The sequence below is a fragment of the Haplochromis burtoni genome, unplaced genomic scaffold, assembly GCF_018398535.1.
Source record: "Haplochromis burtoni strain Fernald_Lab_line unplaced genomic scaffold, NCSU_Asbu1 Contig_84, whole genome shotgun sequence".
Taxonomy (NCBI): domain Eukaryota; kingdom Metazoa; phylum Chordata; class Actinopteri; order Cichliformes; family Cichlidae; genus Haplochromis; species Haplochromis burtoni.
This window is the reverse complement of record NW_024582445.1, coordinates 1,446,176-1,464,159: the sequence shown is the minus strand read 5'-3', so window position 1 is coordinate 1,464,159 and position 17,984 is coordinate 1,446,176. Positions and strand designations below refer to the sequence as shown.

At 39.7% G+C, this 17,984-nt stretch overlaps 1 protein-coding gene across 5 annotated transcripts in view; it reads right to left on the bottom strand.

Annotated features, from left to right (window-relative positions):
- Positions 1–8,650: 8,650 nt before the first annotated feature.
- map7d1a (MAP7 domain containing 1a) overlaps positions 8,651–17,984 on the bottom strand; it is a 39,116-nt gene continuing 29,782 nt past the window's right edge. For all 5 annotated transcript variants that reach the window (XM_042222353.1, XM_042222351.1, XM_042222354.1 and 2 more), the window contains 7 exons: positions 17,417–17,597; positions 16,467–16,571; positions 14,285–14,335; positions 14,129–14,189; positions 11,771–11,852; positions 11,137–11,372; positions 8,651–9,586 (listed from right to left, as the gene is read on the bottom strand). In XM_042222353.1, the coding sequence (XP_042078287.1) occupies positions 9,576–9,586; positions 11,137–11,372; positions 11,771–11,852; positions 14,129–14,189; positions 14,285–14,335; positions 16,467–16,571; positions 17,417–17,597 (727 nt within the window). In that variant the 3' untranslated portion in view covers positions 8,651–9,575. The remainder of the gene's footprint in view (positions 9,587–11,136; positions 11,373–11,770; positions 11,853–14,128; positions 14,190–14,284; positions 14,336–16,466; positions 16,572–17,416; positions 17,598–17,984) is intronic.

The following is a 17,984-nucleotide window of genomic DNA, read 5'->3' as shown; positions in this document are numbered from 1 at the left end:
TAAGTCCTAGCATAAGGTTCACATTTGTGCTCTTAAAGTAAAATGTCAATTGAAGGATTTCTAGGAAGCATTAATGCTAAGAATGTAATACCGCTGTTGATTCCTTGACCTTTTATGTACTGCCAGTATCACAGTTAAATGTCAGTTTGTTTAATTTTGTCATACATTTTTATACCAGTGGTCTAAGTGGACAGCAAATGTAGGCAAGATACTGGAAAAATACATCAAGAGAAAATGTTTCTGGTTTGTCAGCACCATGTGGTTATAGTAACTTTATAGATTATATCCATCTGCACTGTATGTTCACAGTGTGTTTAAGACATCAACAGTTTAATATTCAGCCATCAACCAGTATATCTATATACTATATCTGGATTTCCTCTTTTATTTCCTTCACTTGTTTCTAAACTATGTGTGCACTTATTTCTGTCACATTTGAACTCTATTTCTTTTTATCTTAGTGTATGCTTGAAGTCCAAGATCCTAATGCTAATTAATAAACTAAATATCATGTTCTGTCCAGGTGGGAGGAGCCCCTGACAATTTCAAGATAAAGTAAGTCAGTGGATGACACCTCCAAAAGGCAAATTTTCAGCCACGTCACACCCAGCAGCAACAAACTGAAGAACCAGACAGTCAACTATTTTGGCAAAGTGGTTTTCTCTCATGTGTGAAGGAAAGAGCAAGAAACTGAAAAAATAGATGAGTACAAAGATGCACAAAGGGGGACTTTCCAACTCAAAGCGAGAACCAGCTGGGCCTCAAGTCCCCGCAGGGAAAATGGACAGAAAATATTCAATAAATTGGGACTTTGGTTGGTTTCTTCAAGATCAGCAGAATTTAAAAAGATTCTTGTGTTTTGTGGTTTAAGTTAGTCACCATACATGATTAAAATGATCATTCATTCTTACAATGTGGACTTGTTGTGCTATGCAAAAGTCTTGAACACCCTCATAATCTTTATATTTTGCTTACAAGGAGTCTGATTTAGTTTTTTAAAGTGGTTTTGAGCAACAGTTTCCTTTCTGATGGTCTTTTTTCTTTGGACACTGGCACATTTTTAGGCAACCTGACTGTTTACAGAGGATGTTTTTATTGTTTGTTAAACCACTTAATACTGGCCTACAAATCATTTGAGAACAAAAAAGGGATGAACAGTGTTTTGTCTACACATAATAGACAAATTAGCATTTTAAATTGTATCTTTGGCACCTTGTTACTACCATTCTATTATAAAAACACATAACTTGTTCCCACTTAGTTTAGCTGAATCTGTGAAAATTGCCAACTATAACACAGTCTCACAACATAAAATAAATTTTGCCATTCCCATAGAGCTGTTAGCCAAAAACTTGGCATATCTCAGAATCATTTGCAGTGTGTCCTGAAAAAAGTCGAGGAAACTGGACAAGCAGAGAAGAAAATAATAAGTGGCAGGCATAAAAGCAATCTACAGTGCACAGACAGTATCTGAAAGTCATGTTCTCAGGAAACAGGGGGAAAAACAGCAAAGTCTCCTTTTGTTAAAGTTCCTTCTGAAATGGTCCCAGTGGAAGGCTGGCTATCAAGAAGCCACAATTGGGAAATTGAAAGAAAAGGCAGGCAAATTAAGACACTTAGTGGAGACTATCAGTCATGGACTAGCTATGGATTGAGCAGTGTCGAATATCAGAACAAAGGGCAGCCAACATACATAGAAGCGCTTTTTCAAGCAAGCTCTGTTTCCCATATATACATTAATTCCATGTATGTTTGCACAGTTCATAAAGTCCCTGCACTTTTTTCCATTTTCCGAGCAAAGTATAAAGAAACGAGGGGTGATTCAAGACCTTTGCACGGCATTATATTACCAGGAAGTATAAGGACTACAGCGAATATACTATACATGCAGGCACACACACTCTTTTTTTATTATTAGTTTTGCAGTATAACAGCTGGTAAAAATGTCCTGTGTTTAGCTTAAAACTTTGCTTGGAGAACAAAGGAAATAAAGCCACCTTTCATTATTCTAAGGTACTTCATCTTCTTTCCTCTCATAGCTAAAGAACAATACATAATCTTTGAAACTAGCTCACTGCAATTTGGTTTCTTTTTGCAGCCTGTTCAAATTTTCCTTATATTACATGTGGTTTGTGAATTCAAGTCAAATGAAAGCTACTATTAAGCTATTGTTATACTAATAATGACCAAGCCAAAAATCTTCAGAAAGCATCCACAGGCAAATATCTGTAAAGAAAAGTCAGGAAACTTTTTTAAAAACAGGAATGTTATTAACTCCTTTAAGAATAATTGTATTTATTTCTTTTTAACAGCAAGAGTTGCACCAATGCTGCGAATGACACATCTGTCATTTTCCACATAGTGAGCCACACATTTTTATCATGTGTTTTACTTCTGCGAAAGATGATCAGGTTTTTTTGTACCTTTGTACACAGTGCACCATTAATTCTCGGAAAAAATGTGGTTATAAAGTTCTTCTTAACAGCGGTTTCTTTAGCACAATTCAAAACTCAAACGCAGGTGTTAGTTGTTGTTTTTTTCTTTTCATTCAGTATCTAAGAAGAAGGACAGTTTCAGTCTCTTTTTCACTAACACTGCCATCGATGTGACTAAGTGTGGCTGATCTTTGGCCCTGTGTGGTGTGAAACAGAAACATGTCCCTTTGTGTCCCTTTTCCCCCCCGTTTACATGAATCCTTTTACTCTGAGAGCGCTGACAACTCAGGGTCACTGTGCTACCGGGCGGTCACTGGTTTCACCTCCCCCTCTTTCTCTCTACACACTCTTTGCTCTCCAGGGTCCCAACAGCTGTTCTCACGTATCATGCAAATAAACTTTCTTGGGACCTTTTTCACACATTCCTACACTTAAAAAAGCATCTGCGTGTTCACATAAATGCAGGTACAAACAGAATTTGATAGTAAAGCAAAATCAAATTCACAGAGAGAGAAAGAGAGAGAGAGAGAGAGGATGGCTGAAAAATGACTGTCTCAACAACATTAAGTAAACTGACAGAAACCTGAGGGAGGGAATTTAGTATTTTCAAACAAAACTCTGTCATTATTATGGAGAATAATAACTTTTATAGAGAAAATAATGTGACAAACCACATTTTAGTTCCAGATGTAATTTCAAATCTGGGAAAGTAGCTCAGTAATATATCAGTCACATGAAAATTCCCAGTGGAAAAAAACTAGTCGGTGTGGCTTCCTCTGATTCCTCCTGTGGCTGTGATGTTCCAGTGTCACAGCAACCAAACACAACACATTAGCGGGGTGAGGATATACTTCACAGTGACATTAGACACTGCAGGTGGTCTATCATGGAGAAGTCATCTATAAGGGTCCTACCTTAGTGAGCCAACACTAACACAGGCCAACAGCAGATCAGTTTTCTGCCTTAAACATATTTACATCCCTATGTTGTGCCTCATTAGCCACCGTATTAGCCTTTTTTTTTTTCTTTTTTCCAAAATGGAATGAAAAGAAAAGTGCCAAAGGCACATGCTCTGGCTGGTAGGGATTAATTCCCATTTATCAAATGAACTGAAAATAACCAACACTGCAAGCTAGCAGAACTGAAGCTCTGCGCGATGATTAGCAGGGAATGCTGTAAAACTATCAGCTTGAAAATGAAGAGATAACAGATCTTTGAAATCAAACCTGTGTGCCGTCTAAATGTGAAATCTCTGGGGTGTAATTTGTTACTGCCTTGTTCTAGCCTCTCACCACAGTAGTTGCCGAGCCCTGTGGATGCAGTGTAGGCTGACACTCTGTAGAGACATTTGTGGCCTCAAGAGGATGACGTTTGCTGGTAATGCTGGTAATCCCCTAAATTTTCCCGTAGTGTCACTGTGAGTTTTGCATTTTTGTGCCAGTTAGTGCAATGTTAAAAAAGTACACCTCATAATCCAGGAGCATGTAGAACCAGAATCGTAGAACCACTTTTAGCAGCAATAGCTTGTGTTCTGTGTGACTTTAAAAGTCTGTTGCATTGTTGTGGAGGAATTTTGATCAGCTCTTCTATAGAGCGTTGCTTCAGTTCATTGCACAGTTCTCTTAAGGTCCGGCAAAGCATTTTAATGAGGTTAAGTTCTGAACTTTCATTGCGCCATTGTAGCACCCTGAGTCATTTCCTTTTTAGCCATTCTGTTATAGATTGCTGCTTTTCTTGGGACCATTATCCTGTTGTATGACCAAATGTCAGCCAAGCTTTAGTTTTCTGACAGATCGTCTCACATTTGACTCTAGAATACTTTGGCCGACTCGGTGACAGCAATGTGCTCAGTAATTGTATCTGCAAAACAAGCCCAAATAATCACTCCTCGCCATCATTGCTTGACACTTAATATGAGGGGTGTTTGTGCTGATATGTTGTGTTTGCTTTTTGCCAAACATGGCTCTTCATTATGGCCAAACATCTCCATTATGGTATTGTCTGTCATTTGAGGACATTGGCCCTCATTTGTTAACAGTGCATACGCACAAACCTCTGTGTGAATAATCAGAAGTGTCTCTGACTATGTATATTAAGAAATGAAGACCTGGCTAATTAGATTTTATTTGCATAGCACATTTATGACGAAAGTGCAAAAGCTTGAAGGAAGCTTGTATTTTAAGCTTAGATTAGACCAGAGTTCTGGTGCAAGGACACATAAGGCTTTGACTGAAACATTATCAGCAGTAATTGAGAAGCAGGCGTTAATGATCTTGAGGGAGTATATGGGTGCAGCATATCTGCCACATATGCAGATGTGAGACGTAGATGTTGCAGATGTAGACTGCAACTACTACAAGTAGTAATAAAAAGATAAACAAATATATTTTTTCCTTTTTTTTTTTTTGCCTTTCTTCAGTTGAACTTTCTCCTCATTTCTTGCCTTAAGAGTATTTTTAAATCTACGCCGCATGTATGAGATCAAAATAAACTCCTCTGAACTCCTATGACGTGACCTACGCTATATTCATCACTTTCTCCGTTTCACCTGCAGGTAAACGAGTAAACTTGGCAGTATGCAGGTAGGATGCAGACTGCACAAGCCTGCTAGTTCAGAATGATTACAGTGTGGTAAGATCAAAATAGGCCGGTGCGTATGTTTCATAACTCCGAGTGTCATGTTGCGTACGCACTTGTGGGGGACAGGTTAAAAGCTTTCCACGCACATTATGGTAAATAAGTGCTTGTGGTTTGCTCACATGCAACTTTGCGAGCTTTAGTCGTGCTGCCATGTTGTTTTATGAGAGAAGAGGCTTTCTCTATGTAGCCCTTCCAGCAACTTCTTCAGTCTTTTTCTAATTGTACTATTATGAGTTTTAATATTTAACATGCTAACCGCTTCCTGTAAAATCTGAAACGTAGCTCTTGGGGTTTGTATTTTTTAAGTTTCTCTGAGGTTTAACCTTTGGGGTGAATTTGCTGGGACATCCACTCCTAGGAGGTCTGTGGAGCACACAGCTGAATGCTCCAGAGCAGCAATCTTCCTTAACCTCTGCGTTTATAGAGGTGCTTACACTTGCTGATGATCAGTTAATCAAGTGTATTTGATTGGCAGCACCTGGCTGCTAGTCGTGACCTCATTTATATTGGAAGTAGTGTAGTTTTTCTTAGGACTGCATAAAGTCCTGTGGAAACTTCCCCTTTCACATAAATTCAAATAGTTAGCATCATCATATGTTCTCCCCTGGGCAATCATCTCAGAAGAAGCAAGCAGTTAGCTTCGCGGCTATTAGTTTTTCAGTTTTTATGTGGAAACTGGATATTCTCTCTGGTCAGTCTGAGAGGGCACGTAGTTGTACGTATACTAGGAGGAATGGAAGGAGTAAGCAACCTCATATTTTTACTGGTCGTAACATGGCAGCGTTTATTTTAAGTATTTGAAGTGCATCTTCACAATATGGGACCTTCATCAAGTCTGCAATTAGCAGAGTTTGCTACTTACAGTCTGCACAGTTTATTGTTAAGCATTTGTTCTGGCACAGATTCTTGACATTAAAAGCCAATAAAAGCCTTCTGTTAGCAAGTCAGTTATTCAAACCTTCATTTTGTTATTAGCTGTTAACAAAAGATTCTCAGTACAAGTTGACCACAAAGCAGATGCTTTCTTAAAGTTAATGCCTACTTGTCCAGTAAATCTGTTCCCACTTTATCGGAGCATGCTTTTATTCAGGGGAAACATTGCATGCCCTCAGCTCAAAATAACACAAATGCAGAGTGCAACACAGAGGCCAGACTCTTTAAATACTTGAGGTTTGATGAAACGTCAGAATCTCATCAAAGAGCTTCCATCCGACAGTTTGTGACAATGATCCAACAGCTGTCCATGTAGGCTCAGCTGCTACTTGTCCTCAAAGTCTACCTCTGATGCGATCCAAGTCCCTGGGTCCTTTCTGCAACCTCAGAAAGTTCCATGTTATCAGTTCTCTAGGGGTGGGGGGAGTAGAAGGTCTAGAGCCTGGTTACCCTTAAAACTTGCCATCTCTAATCAGAATAGCTAAGAGGTTGCTCTGCTCCCACAGTTCTGCCAGGGATTGAGAAGCACGCTTACTGTGAGTGCTGGCCATTCTGTGGCCTTTCATTAATACTGCCTGCCATCTGAGAGCAGCTCAGAGAGAGCTTGTTGCTGAGCAGATAAAGATAGGGGTGAGCATAAACACTAAACAGAGGTTAGGCACATGAGCTTTGATGGTTGCGATTGGTGGTCTTATCTGGAGTGGGACGCCATCGTGTGATCCCCTCCCACCCCCCACATCTTATGCGAAATAGAGGTTGAGCAGGCACACTTGCCATTTAGAAACATTTGCAAGATTCCATACAGTCCTCAAGTGCAGAGATTTATGACAGGAAAACAGTCAATGTATGTCCAGTGTTTGGCTGGCTGCATTCTCTACATGGAGCACCTTTCATTAAATGTTTGACACCATGCTTATAAAGTCCTCAGGCGACTGAAGCTGGTTGTTTCCTTTTTGCCGTTGCTGTTAATATGAGCTTTAACAAGGCGTTATTCACGCAAGAGAGTAAAAATATCGTCAGAATTGTGACACCTCCACCTCCTGAGCACACTTGCAGAGGAGATAATACACCCATCATTCAAACAGGTTTGAACACCATATGTTGGTGGTGGATTTAACACGTGGCCTGGCTATTCCAGGACAATCTGACTACCTCAACTGGCACAGAGTTGCTTTATTCATTTACCACTCTTGGCTTTTGGATGACCCTTCCCATCCACACATTCAACTCCTTCAGTTCCTTTTTTTTTTTTTTTTCACCCCTCATTCTGTGAGAATTTATTTTGAAACTTGGCACTAATCAACCTGTAACTGTCCACTGCTTTGCAACACCTCCCTAAAAATAGTCCCCACTAATCCTCAGGTCCCCTCTGAGAAGTACGGCACATTACCAGGGATTGACTGACAGATCAGCTGCACAAAATGGCAGAAATCTTATCATTATTATTAATGGAAAAAATATAGAGATTTTTAAAATGGGGACATTTCAGTTTGTGTCCTCTTTTGACACACTGCAGTAATAAAGTTTAAAGCCTGAAAACAGAGAAGTCAAATGTGCAGTCCATGCTGCGGTGCTGCACCCTCTTGTGGGGTCGATGAATACAGTTTTTAGCAGCAGACTCATTTGGACAACTTTAGGAACAACAAAGTGAACTAATGAGGAGATGTGGTTGAAGTTAACACCCTGCTCATGCAAGTCAACTGTCTTGCAGATTAAAGCTGTGTCGTATACGAGCTAAAGATGTGTGTTATTTAACACGTTTAAAAAAAAAGTTTGAAGCAGTGACGCAGCTGTAACTGCAAAAACTGTTGCTTTAAGAAAGTTTGCGAGCATTAGCTTGACTTAAGAGGCAATTTGTAGCAATAATGAAACCGTAAGAAAAGCAGTTCCCAAAAAAACTTCGGTGTTTTATCAAACAGTTTGAAAAAAAATAGGTATTTTTTTTACTTGCATTAAATCTTGATCAGCTACTCCTTAATCATGAATCAGAGAGTTTTCCGTCTTTGGCTTTCGGTTTCATTTTGGTGACAGTTTGGCTGTATTTACCATAGTGATTTCATCTTATGTAGCCCACTGGGGGTCTCTGTTACAGTTTCAAGTTGAAAATCTAATCCCTCATTCTACCAAGGTTAGAACATAGTCACATAATTTATATGATCAGCGTGGCATGTTTTCACGTGTGGTAGAAGGAGGCATAAATTGTGTTTGTGTGCACTTCAGCTGCCTACAGGGCTGCAAACACAGCGTGCCAGATCTCCCACAGGCCTGCAGAATATAGTGAAAGAGGGCCAGCAGATAGAGTGGCATGTACCCCCTGTTGAGATTTTGTAAAAGGAGACCCAAAGAGAAATGGACAGCTGAACCAACTTGCATGCCTAGCACATTAGCTGCACAGACTGTAAGGCTTGTGGTCCCGCTTAGATGTCGGTTTTCCTTTGCTTAGCATGTGCTCTCTTTTTACTTTCAGTAACAGTGGGCCACTGTTGAGCGTCTGAAGTAAACAAAGCAAATGAAAGTAGAAAACTATTCAACTGATAACAAATGAACTGTTTCTTAAGTGTACTAATCTGAATCAGGCTAAGAATAATCTCACAATGCATCAAATCCTTAAACGGTTGGGACATAAGGACGATTAGAACAGAGACTGGACCACTTGTCTTTAATAAGACTTGAGATATTCCCACTGGCCTTACATCGCACATCAAAATATATCTATAGCATATACACGCGCCAGAATTTCAAATGAGAAAAAAAAAGTCATGCTTGCACATGTGGGGGAGGGAAACAGCTTCAATTGTTAAATAGTGGAGGAGATCTCCGTTTACAGACATTTGACCTTTGATGTCTTACAGTTTCTTAATTGTAAAGGTTGCAGATTTATTATTACATCCAGTTATGCATACAATCAATCATAGCTGAGGTTTAGACATGAACCAACAGTATGTTTACACAAAGTAACAAGCCATTCTTTGTGACGTTTAATTTCAGATCTTCTGACTTCTCAGTTTACCTTTTTCAAAAACCGGTACAGGTAGTTTTGTACAAACCAGGATGTACAGTATCTGGGTTTTATTCATATCTACTCATGATAGAGTAGCATGAAATGACTCCCTTTCAAACAGCTTTAATCCACTCATCCAACCTTCCTTTTCCCGATACGTAAAGTTCATTTACATTATACACAAAGTTGTACCCAGTCTTAATTTTTTTCTTTTAGTTAAATAACTAAAGAGCAAAGAAAACAGTTCTTTTTCTGTATACTGTAATCATTACTCAGCTGTACTATAATGTACAAAGGATGATACTGTTGAGTAGCAAGGTGCATGGAATCGGTGCTGCAAAGAGTTTGATGAACGATAGCAACGGTGCCGTATGCGGCAACACCTTTCATCCTGTTCTGTCAGTTGTTTTGTCGTCATCTTCTTCTGTGACCCACTTTATCTTCGGAGGGAAGTATGCTTGCTTTTTTTTTGATTGGCACAGGTCACAGGGCTCGCAATGCGAGCTTTGGCAGGACTAGGAAAGGTCAGTGGCCTAAGGCAACAAGCACTTCAGCGCTGGAATATGTCACAGGACCTCTGTGAATGAGGCAGAGAGAAAAGTGTTAAAGGCCAGATGGAGCAGCAGTCATACAAGCTTAATGAACATGCTAACAGACAAATTAAACTATATATTCAACCTTGTTGAAGTGCGTAATGGCAAGGTCTGCAAACCTCCAACCTGGTGACAATGATAAATGCAAAAGGATGCAAAACATGTTGCAATTGGAAGGCCCACAAACCTTTACTGTCATCTTTACATGCAGCAAACAGAAAGCTCGCATGACTCAAAGAAATGAGATGGGAATGTTACTGTTAACAGCGGCTACCATATAAAAACTCAATCTGACTGACAATGCCACATGTGGGACCGATGAGGGCCATATCCTCAACAAGTATGAACATTCAAATAAACCCTGGAAGCATGCCTCAAAATAAACCGGTCTCCTGAGAAACTGCTGTGTAAAATTAAATCAGTCTGACATACTAAAAGTCATCTCACATATCCAGATTTACAAGAGTGCATATAAGAAGTGAGAATGTTCCCTTTTTAATTACACACTTACCAGAAGTATGCAGTAGTTAAAAAAAAGGTGGTGAAATATTCATTAAAGTAGGGGCAAACAGAGGTAATCGTTCTTTTTGGTTTACATAGTATTTCTGATCGCTGGCTTGCTTTCAGGATAACAGGTGAAAGTTAGGATCTAGCAGCAACGGGGAGGACAGGGTGCTGCTGACGTTGCTGCTGGGAAGAGGATGAATGAGGAGTCATATGAAGCTTAATTACTCCAGAGTCCAGTTTCTAACCCCTGGCAGTGAAGCACTTGTGGATAGGGTCTCATCACCTCTGTCATTCTTGGAATTCCTCACTGGGTCCCGGTCCAAGTCAGTGAGACACTTTGAATAAAAGCTGTCAACAGTATAAAGATACCCTCCTTCTCAGCACCCTTCCCAACACTATTTCTTTTATATCCCGTCTCCACCCCCTTGTGAGTGTAGGTATTCTCTCCATGCCACACCTTCCTCTCCTCAGGGGGGACTCGCTTTCACCGGGGTGATGACTTGCACCTTATATTAAGTACACATTCAGGTTCTCTTGCTCCGTGCCAAGGACAATAACCCCATTTATGGTACCTTGTACAGCAGTTTTCAAATTGGGTGATGGGAACTAGGTCGATGCAGATGAATCATGCCTGAATCTGCATAATTTTCATTGGAGATATATTTAGATTTAGTTTTTACCTCTGTCAATAAAACCTCATCTTTTATTTTACAATCCTGAACTCTAGCCTGAACGAGGACTTAAAAAGTTAACTAGAAGGAGAGAAGTGGACTCTCATTACAAAGCACAGCCAGACCTTTTCAGCACGGGTCAGCCAGTTGTGGAAAACACTCCATCAATATCTCATTTCAACAGTGGTGGAACGATTGCTATTGTAGCTTTTTCCCCTGCATCATTTCATCTATTCTATTTATATTTTCATGAATCATTTCAGATTGTGTTAAGTAAATTGTCTTTTCCATGTTTGTGTTACAAATGTTTGCGCTGTTGTCACTTGTGTATATTAAAGCAGTTTGTAATTCCGTACCCGCAGCATGCTGAGGCTTCATTGGGCCTGCCTTTTTCATGAATGACTCCTCGCTTTCAAAAGAAAGGATGGGCTCTGTGGGCATGCTGGTCTCAGACTTGTCCAGGGCTCCGTTAGTGGAGTTGCCGTGATTTGTGAGATGGATGATGTCTTCCAAGTGGACAGTGTCTTCTTTTGTTGAAAGACCGTTTTCAAGCTTCGTAGCCTGGACCCCATTAACTGCTTGGATTGAGAGGCTGTTGGAGAGGAAGACATAAATCATGGTATGGTTCTAGTCAGGATGGGTCCGAATGACTCATAAAACAAATGAGTCATCCCACCACAATAGGAGGATTCTTTTTTTTTTTTTTTTTTTTTTTTTTTTTTTTAAATGGTCCCAAGAAGCATGATCAAATGCAAAGAGTAAACATTTTTAAATACCAAATCATTCTCCCACTGTTATAACTGTTTACTGTTGGCCAGAATCATGGGGCTTCTTGTGTTTTCTCTTGAGGTTTACAGCAACGTGAACCTCCTGCTGATTTGATTCGTTGTCAACTCCCAGCTTGGTCTCCTGGCACAAGTTTTGTGCTGTTCATGGTGGTCTTGCATCAAAGTGCACACAAAGAAGAAACGAAAGAAGCTTTAGTTTTACCTTTCCTTGACATCGGCCTGTCCGTTTTCTGTTTTGTTGTTGGGAATGCTGACCTCAGGCGTTGGCTGGTAGTCAGCAGATGCTAGAGAGAACAAAGCAATACAGTCATTAAGTGTGACCACAGAGATAAAACATCCCACCCCACACCGTGTTTAACCCTGAGATGTGTCAGGCTAACCTCAACACACATACACGTGTGCATCCTCTTTTCACTCTCTTCAGGAGAATCAGCACTTTTGGTGATTCTCTTTTGCTTTTCAACTGTTGGTGATAGTACCCACATTTTTTCTGCGTCGCAGTAACAGGAGACTAGTGTATCTGTTAGTAGTTATTTTTTATCGTCTTATTAGCTCCTATTACTGAGCTGGTACTTTCCTGGTATAGGAGGATATTTTATTAACGTAGGTGTAATGCATTTGGTTAAACAATAACATGCAGTGCACCACATTAAAATATATAAACATTAGTAGAGGTGGGAATCACCATAATCCCACGATACGATATTATCACAATACTTAACGCACGATACGATATTATTGCAATTTTTTAAAAATATTTTGCGATATTCAGATTCTGTACATAAAGGTAAACTTTATCAATATTCATTTTATCTAATATCAAAGTCTCACACTCAGTCTTTCTCTCATTTCAGTCAGTTTTATTGTTGACAAACTGAACGGTTTGTATTACAGTCTAGTCCAACTTAACTGAATGCAACCATCTGGTACAATTATAGCTATTCTGAACTATGCAATTATGAAAACTATGCAGCCCCTTCAGCAACTGAAGAATTTGAAAGTAAATTAAAACAAAATATAATTTTACATTAAATAAAAAAGTTTTAAACTTAATTAAAATAAAACATGTCTTAAATTAAAATAAGTAAACTGTCATGTTTATTGCTGCCAAAAAACAAGTTAAACACATTTGGACAGTGTCAGGATTCTTGCTCAGAAAAAGGATCAACATGCTCTGAAGTCAGAGCACAAAAACCTTTTTTGTAACAAAATATCGATTTCTGCTGTCCCTGTATCGATACATTATTAGCAAACAAAATATCACGATACTACACAGTATCGATTTTTTCCCCCACCCCTAAACATTAGCACTGACAAACTAACAGTTAGAACCAAATACAGAAAAAAGAACTAACATTGAAGACCAGGCTTTATCTAGCCTACATGACTCTCTACAGAATAATATATTTGCAAGCAATTCTGATCTTGCTGCTAAATATCCAAAACACTGTAAAGCAACATAGAGAAAATGATCAGGCTGGACCATAATGGTAAGTAAATAAAAGACATTTTTATTTTCTTTTGACATTGCACACCAGCTGCTAACTTCAGAGTCTTAATAGCTGTGGAGAAACAACTCCCGAGTGGGTACTCAACCCCCAAATCTGCATCCTTTTCAAAACGTTCACAATAAAATGCCAAACTCTAGTCATCATTTTCAAATGGTCATTTAAACATTTGGGTTCGAACATTGAGGTGCAGACGTCCAGTTTTCTGACCTCATGTATATCATAAAACAAAGACATTCACACTCACACATGACGAACTAAAAGGCATTTCTGCCAGGTCTCAATCCACTTAATGGCTCGCTAGTGTCTCCTTGCAATGTGAAATTTGTGAAATTTGACACAAACTGCATTTCCATCTTACTCATTTATAACGTGTGATGTTAAAATTTCGCTAGTAAGGATATTGTTAAGTAGGGAGAGAGTAGTTTATGTTTGAAAACTTTGCAGCAACACATGTATCATTGTTTTATTCAAAGTCTCTCTAATGAATGTAGACTGCTGCAGGCTGTTGCCATAAGCTGACTCTTCCACTCAATTCTCCTCAGTCCGAGGGATTGGACAACAAACTAAGGCCACATGGGTCCTATTCTGCAAAGAGCAACTCCAGCTGTACAGGATATGAGGGGAAATGTATAATAGGCCTTTTAAAAGTGCATCCCTCTCTGAATCTTACTCACAGGGGAACTGATAACAAGCATATGACATATCTGTGCTTTGTTTTGTGCAAGCTATGGAAGAGGTAAAAGAGGTAGACTGATATTTATGTGTACATCAGTGGAAAGTATTTTATAGACGCCAGTAGAATCTACCAAAATTGAGTTCTTTTGAGTTTAATCGAAGCAGTAAAAGTCTAAGAGTATTCTGAACACCAGCTGGCCAGAAGACGTCCACTTTGTTTTAAATCCCTTCCTAGATAACACATTAATGGGAGATGAGTTAAGCCAATTATCCTTTGTAATTCAAGCAGATTAAAGGCTAGTAGTGGGTAATGATTTCACTCGGGGATGTTTTGTAAAAGGCTGAGGGGAAGTCCAGACTGATGCTTGGCTTACCTTTGCTACTCTCTGCCTGTTTGTCATTGACATGTGCGAGTGGGGAGGACTTTGTCTCTTTCTGTGAAAGTGGGAGAGAATTTCAGTCACTTTTACAGCAAAACTAAGTTTTATTTTTTCAATTTGTAAAAAAAGTTTTGGTTTTTTTAAATGTACCTTGTCACTTCCATCTGTCTTCCGTGTCCTCTTCATGATCTCCTCCAGTCGCTACAAAAGGAAGACAAAATGAATAAATAAAGGAATAAAACAGATAATACCCCACAAGGAACCAGATGCTAATAAGCAGACGTACATTTTCTGTGCACTGGTGGACAACAACGCAATGATACTGGCACTTGTGTTATATCATATTACCAGTAACACATAGGCTTCATGCAACATCTATAAAAAATATTTGGTTTGACTTGATGAAAATTTGGCTACGCTTATTCGGCTGGACTAGACCACACACCTTGCCGAATTGTTTAGATAGAAGCTAAGGGTTCAACTTTCACTTTTCATTAGTTCTTTAAAGCAGTGAGGTTATTATGCTCAAAATAAACTGAAGCACATCGGGTGGTGGGTTAGACTAATAAGGGTAAAAACGCTGTTGGTGTACTGAGCTGAAACAATAGTGAATACTGAACAACAGGAAACACAGAAAGGGTAAGCGTGTGCTACACTGTGATATAGAGAACGCTGCATGGGTAATTTGTATGCACAGAGGTTTGAACAACATGCAAATTTTATTTGAGGACACAGCTAGCCTGGGACAGCTAGATCATAGCTGCAGCTGCCACTCATAAAAGTGAGACATTTTTAAGATCCAAGATCATATATGGAGCGCTCACACGCTCACAGCTTTGGTATCTAGTTTGGCATCAAAATGTCTGTTTCAGGAGTAAAGAGTTGTTGTGCTGCTCGAGGTACCTATAAACACCTGTGCTGAGGTAATAAGACTGAGTCACTTAGGTTTGGTAGAGGACTGTAAAAGGAGTTTTGTGTAGTGCGACTGCGGTGCAAGTCTTTGGGGCAGAGGACATGCTGTTCTTGTGGGCTAATTCCTGCCAACAGCAAAACTTCAGCTGGCGGAGCTAGGCCTGACACGCCTAGATAACAGCCTTTCACACATGGAGAGAAGATGAGGAGAGGGAAAGAAAGGCTTAGATAGCCTGCAGAGGCACGATCTTATGTGTGTGATATACTTGAATATATGTGCACCAAAGGCCCAGGTATCAGTACGCATGAGAAAGGATCCACACACAGATGACTGACACAGCTAGCTCGCTGTTATTAGTGTTATATATAGCTTAATGCTCATTCACATTGTAAGCCCTATTAAATCATGGCATGCAGACAGCCGATCCAGGATAAGCCAAAAAACATCATTCATCTTGTTTCAGGGATTCAACTTTCAAGCCTGCATTTGTCATGTAAAAAGGGCCGACCTCAGGATGAATGTATCTTGGAATATACCACCACTGGGGGAGGAGAGCTTTTGTAAACCGACTACAAAATTGATTTTGGCATTACTCTGTATCATGCAAGAGAACATTTTCCTCTTTTAAATCAGCCACTGTTTGGAGATGCTGTATTTCGAAAGGAAAAGTTCAACTCCAAATCGAATGTACTTGCATGTAATGCTACTGATACATTCAGATTGTTATGTCTTGTCATCAATATAAAGGAAAACGATGGCACATGCCTTGAGGTTTTCAAAGTGCCAACAAATGCGTTTTAAAAACTGAGTAGCAATGTCTCCTTCCAGAAATAATGACTTTTAAACATTGTTGTGAGCAATTTCAACTTCTTTTCATTGTCTGCATTTGGAAGGAAACCAAACATGCAGCACAGCTGAGCATGGACACCGTTAATGTTTTCATCTGGTCTTGCTGCCACTAGCATGAGACTGTTATCATAGGCACATGGACACTTTCTTCTGCAGAATGATATCTCAGTGGAGCTACGTGAAACTACTCACAAGTTGATTTATTTATTTATTAGCCACTTTGTCATGATTGCTGTAAAGAGACAATCACTTCTGAGTTTCTCACATGTATTGCATATATTGAGCACCAAGCACGAGTGTTATTTAGTTCAGTTATATTCAAAAGAAGACAGACACTTTTACAATCTACTACACAATCCAGCTCCCACCAAAAATAGATAAACGGCACTACAGGACAGTTAGAAAAAAAAACCACTTTGGCTTTTAAAAAAAAATTTATTCCAAAAAAATCCAAGCTGGGATATTTTTGCATTTATGATCCTTTACAAACCATAAATATCCATTTCCTTTTTGGAATTCAGTTACTTGGCTGAAAGAAACAACATTGGCAGGACAGATGTATGGCCCTACCTTTTTCCTCTCCAGCCTCTCCTGCTCCTCCTTCTGGAAGTGTTTCTCCCTCTCCAGGCGCTGCTTCTCCGCCTCCTCCCGAGCTCTAGCCTCAGCCTCCTCTTTCTGAAACACACACAAGCAAAAATCCAACCACAACTTTAATGGCAGCAGAAGAGGGAAAAAACATCAGCCAAAATAACATGCCTTTTACGTAACAAGGGTGTGGTTGCTCCCTGCAATTATTGTCTACGACCACAAAAGGGATATTTTTCTGTACCTTTGAGCCAAAAGGATCTATTTTCAACATTTACAGCTTCATGGGGGCGATTCAAAGTGAAAGACAACACTTAAGTCTTTGCATAATTCTACTGAAACGTGTTTGACCACAAATGCCACTTCTGTGACAAACCACAAGGGGGAGACAAAGCGCCCTGATCTGATAGCAACGTACATACTGCAGTGACACAATTAATCACGACCCCAGAATAATCGATCACTCTGATGAATGGCCACATTCTGTTTTCTGCTTATCAAGCTTCATTGTCATCTGGTTCTTAACAACCACTTCCGCAAACACAAGAAGAATCAATACTGTTCGGGCGGATTATCTGGCAGACTGAAAGGTTAAAGGGGCCACATTCAGTGTCGCTCCATGTTCACCAGATCAGATTAATATTTACCTTTAAAAGACAACAACATCCCAAAATAGGTGACTGGGTTTGTAGGATGAACATGATATCAGACAAGGTCAATGTGAGCAGCACCTGAAAGGGTCTCATTGTTTTCCGTGTACGTTTTGGCATGGTGGGAAGAGTGGAATGATGTGGCAATACAGTGAGTTATCAGCTAGTTATGACTGTTGTCCTGTTTTATGCTCGTCTAACTAACCAGACCTGATGAGTGACTACAAGACTCCTTTAAATACACTTGATACTCTTCTGGAAACCAGGGGCAGGTTGACAGCATACCTGTTTCTGCAGCCGTAAATTCTCCTCCTGCTCAGCTTTGGCCCTTTCCTGAGCCTCCTTCTCCTCTTGCAGCCTCTTCGCTTCATCCCTCTTCCTCTGCTCCTCAGCCATGGCCCGTGCCTCCTCCTCCCTGCGTTGTCTCTCCTCTGCTTCCCTCGCTAAGCGTTCCTCTCTCAGGATCCTGAAGTGTTTGAATACAAGGTTGAGATAAGATTATTTTTTTAGTTAATCATAAAGTCTCTTGAGATTAAAATCTCTTTTTCAAAGACATTTTATCTACAAAGTTGTCTGCCAAATGCTCCGAATGTCATAAACAATTTAAATTGATTTACTCGTAGTGTAAGCAGTGTGAACGAGAAAGGAAACAATTGGAATTAAGAGTGCCGAAAAAAGATCAAATCAGTTTCCAGGGAGTAAATAGTTACTTGCTGTGGTCAAAATCAAAAATGGTTACACATCTGGAGATAATGCAGAGTCATTCATCTTGAATATGCTTGGATAGTCCATCCAGCCCTTCATGATTTGCCTTACATGTAACCATTTACACAGAATTTGCCCAGAAAATAGC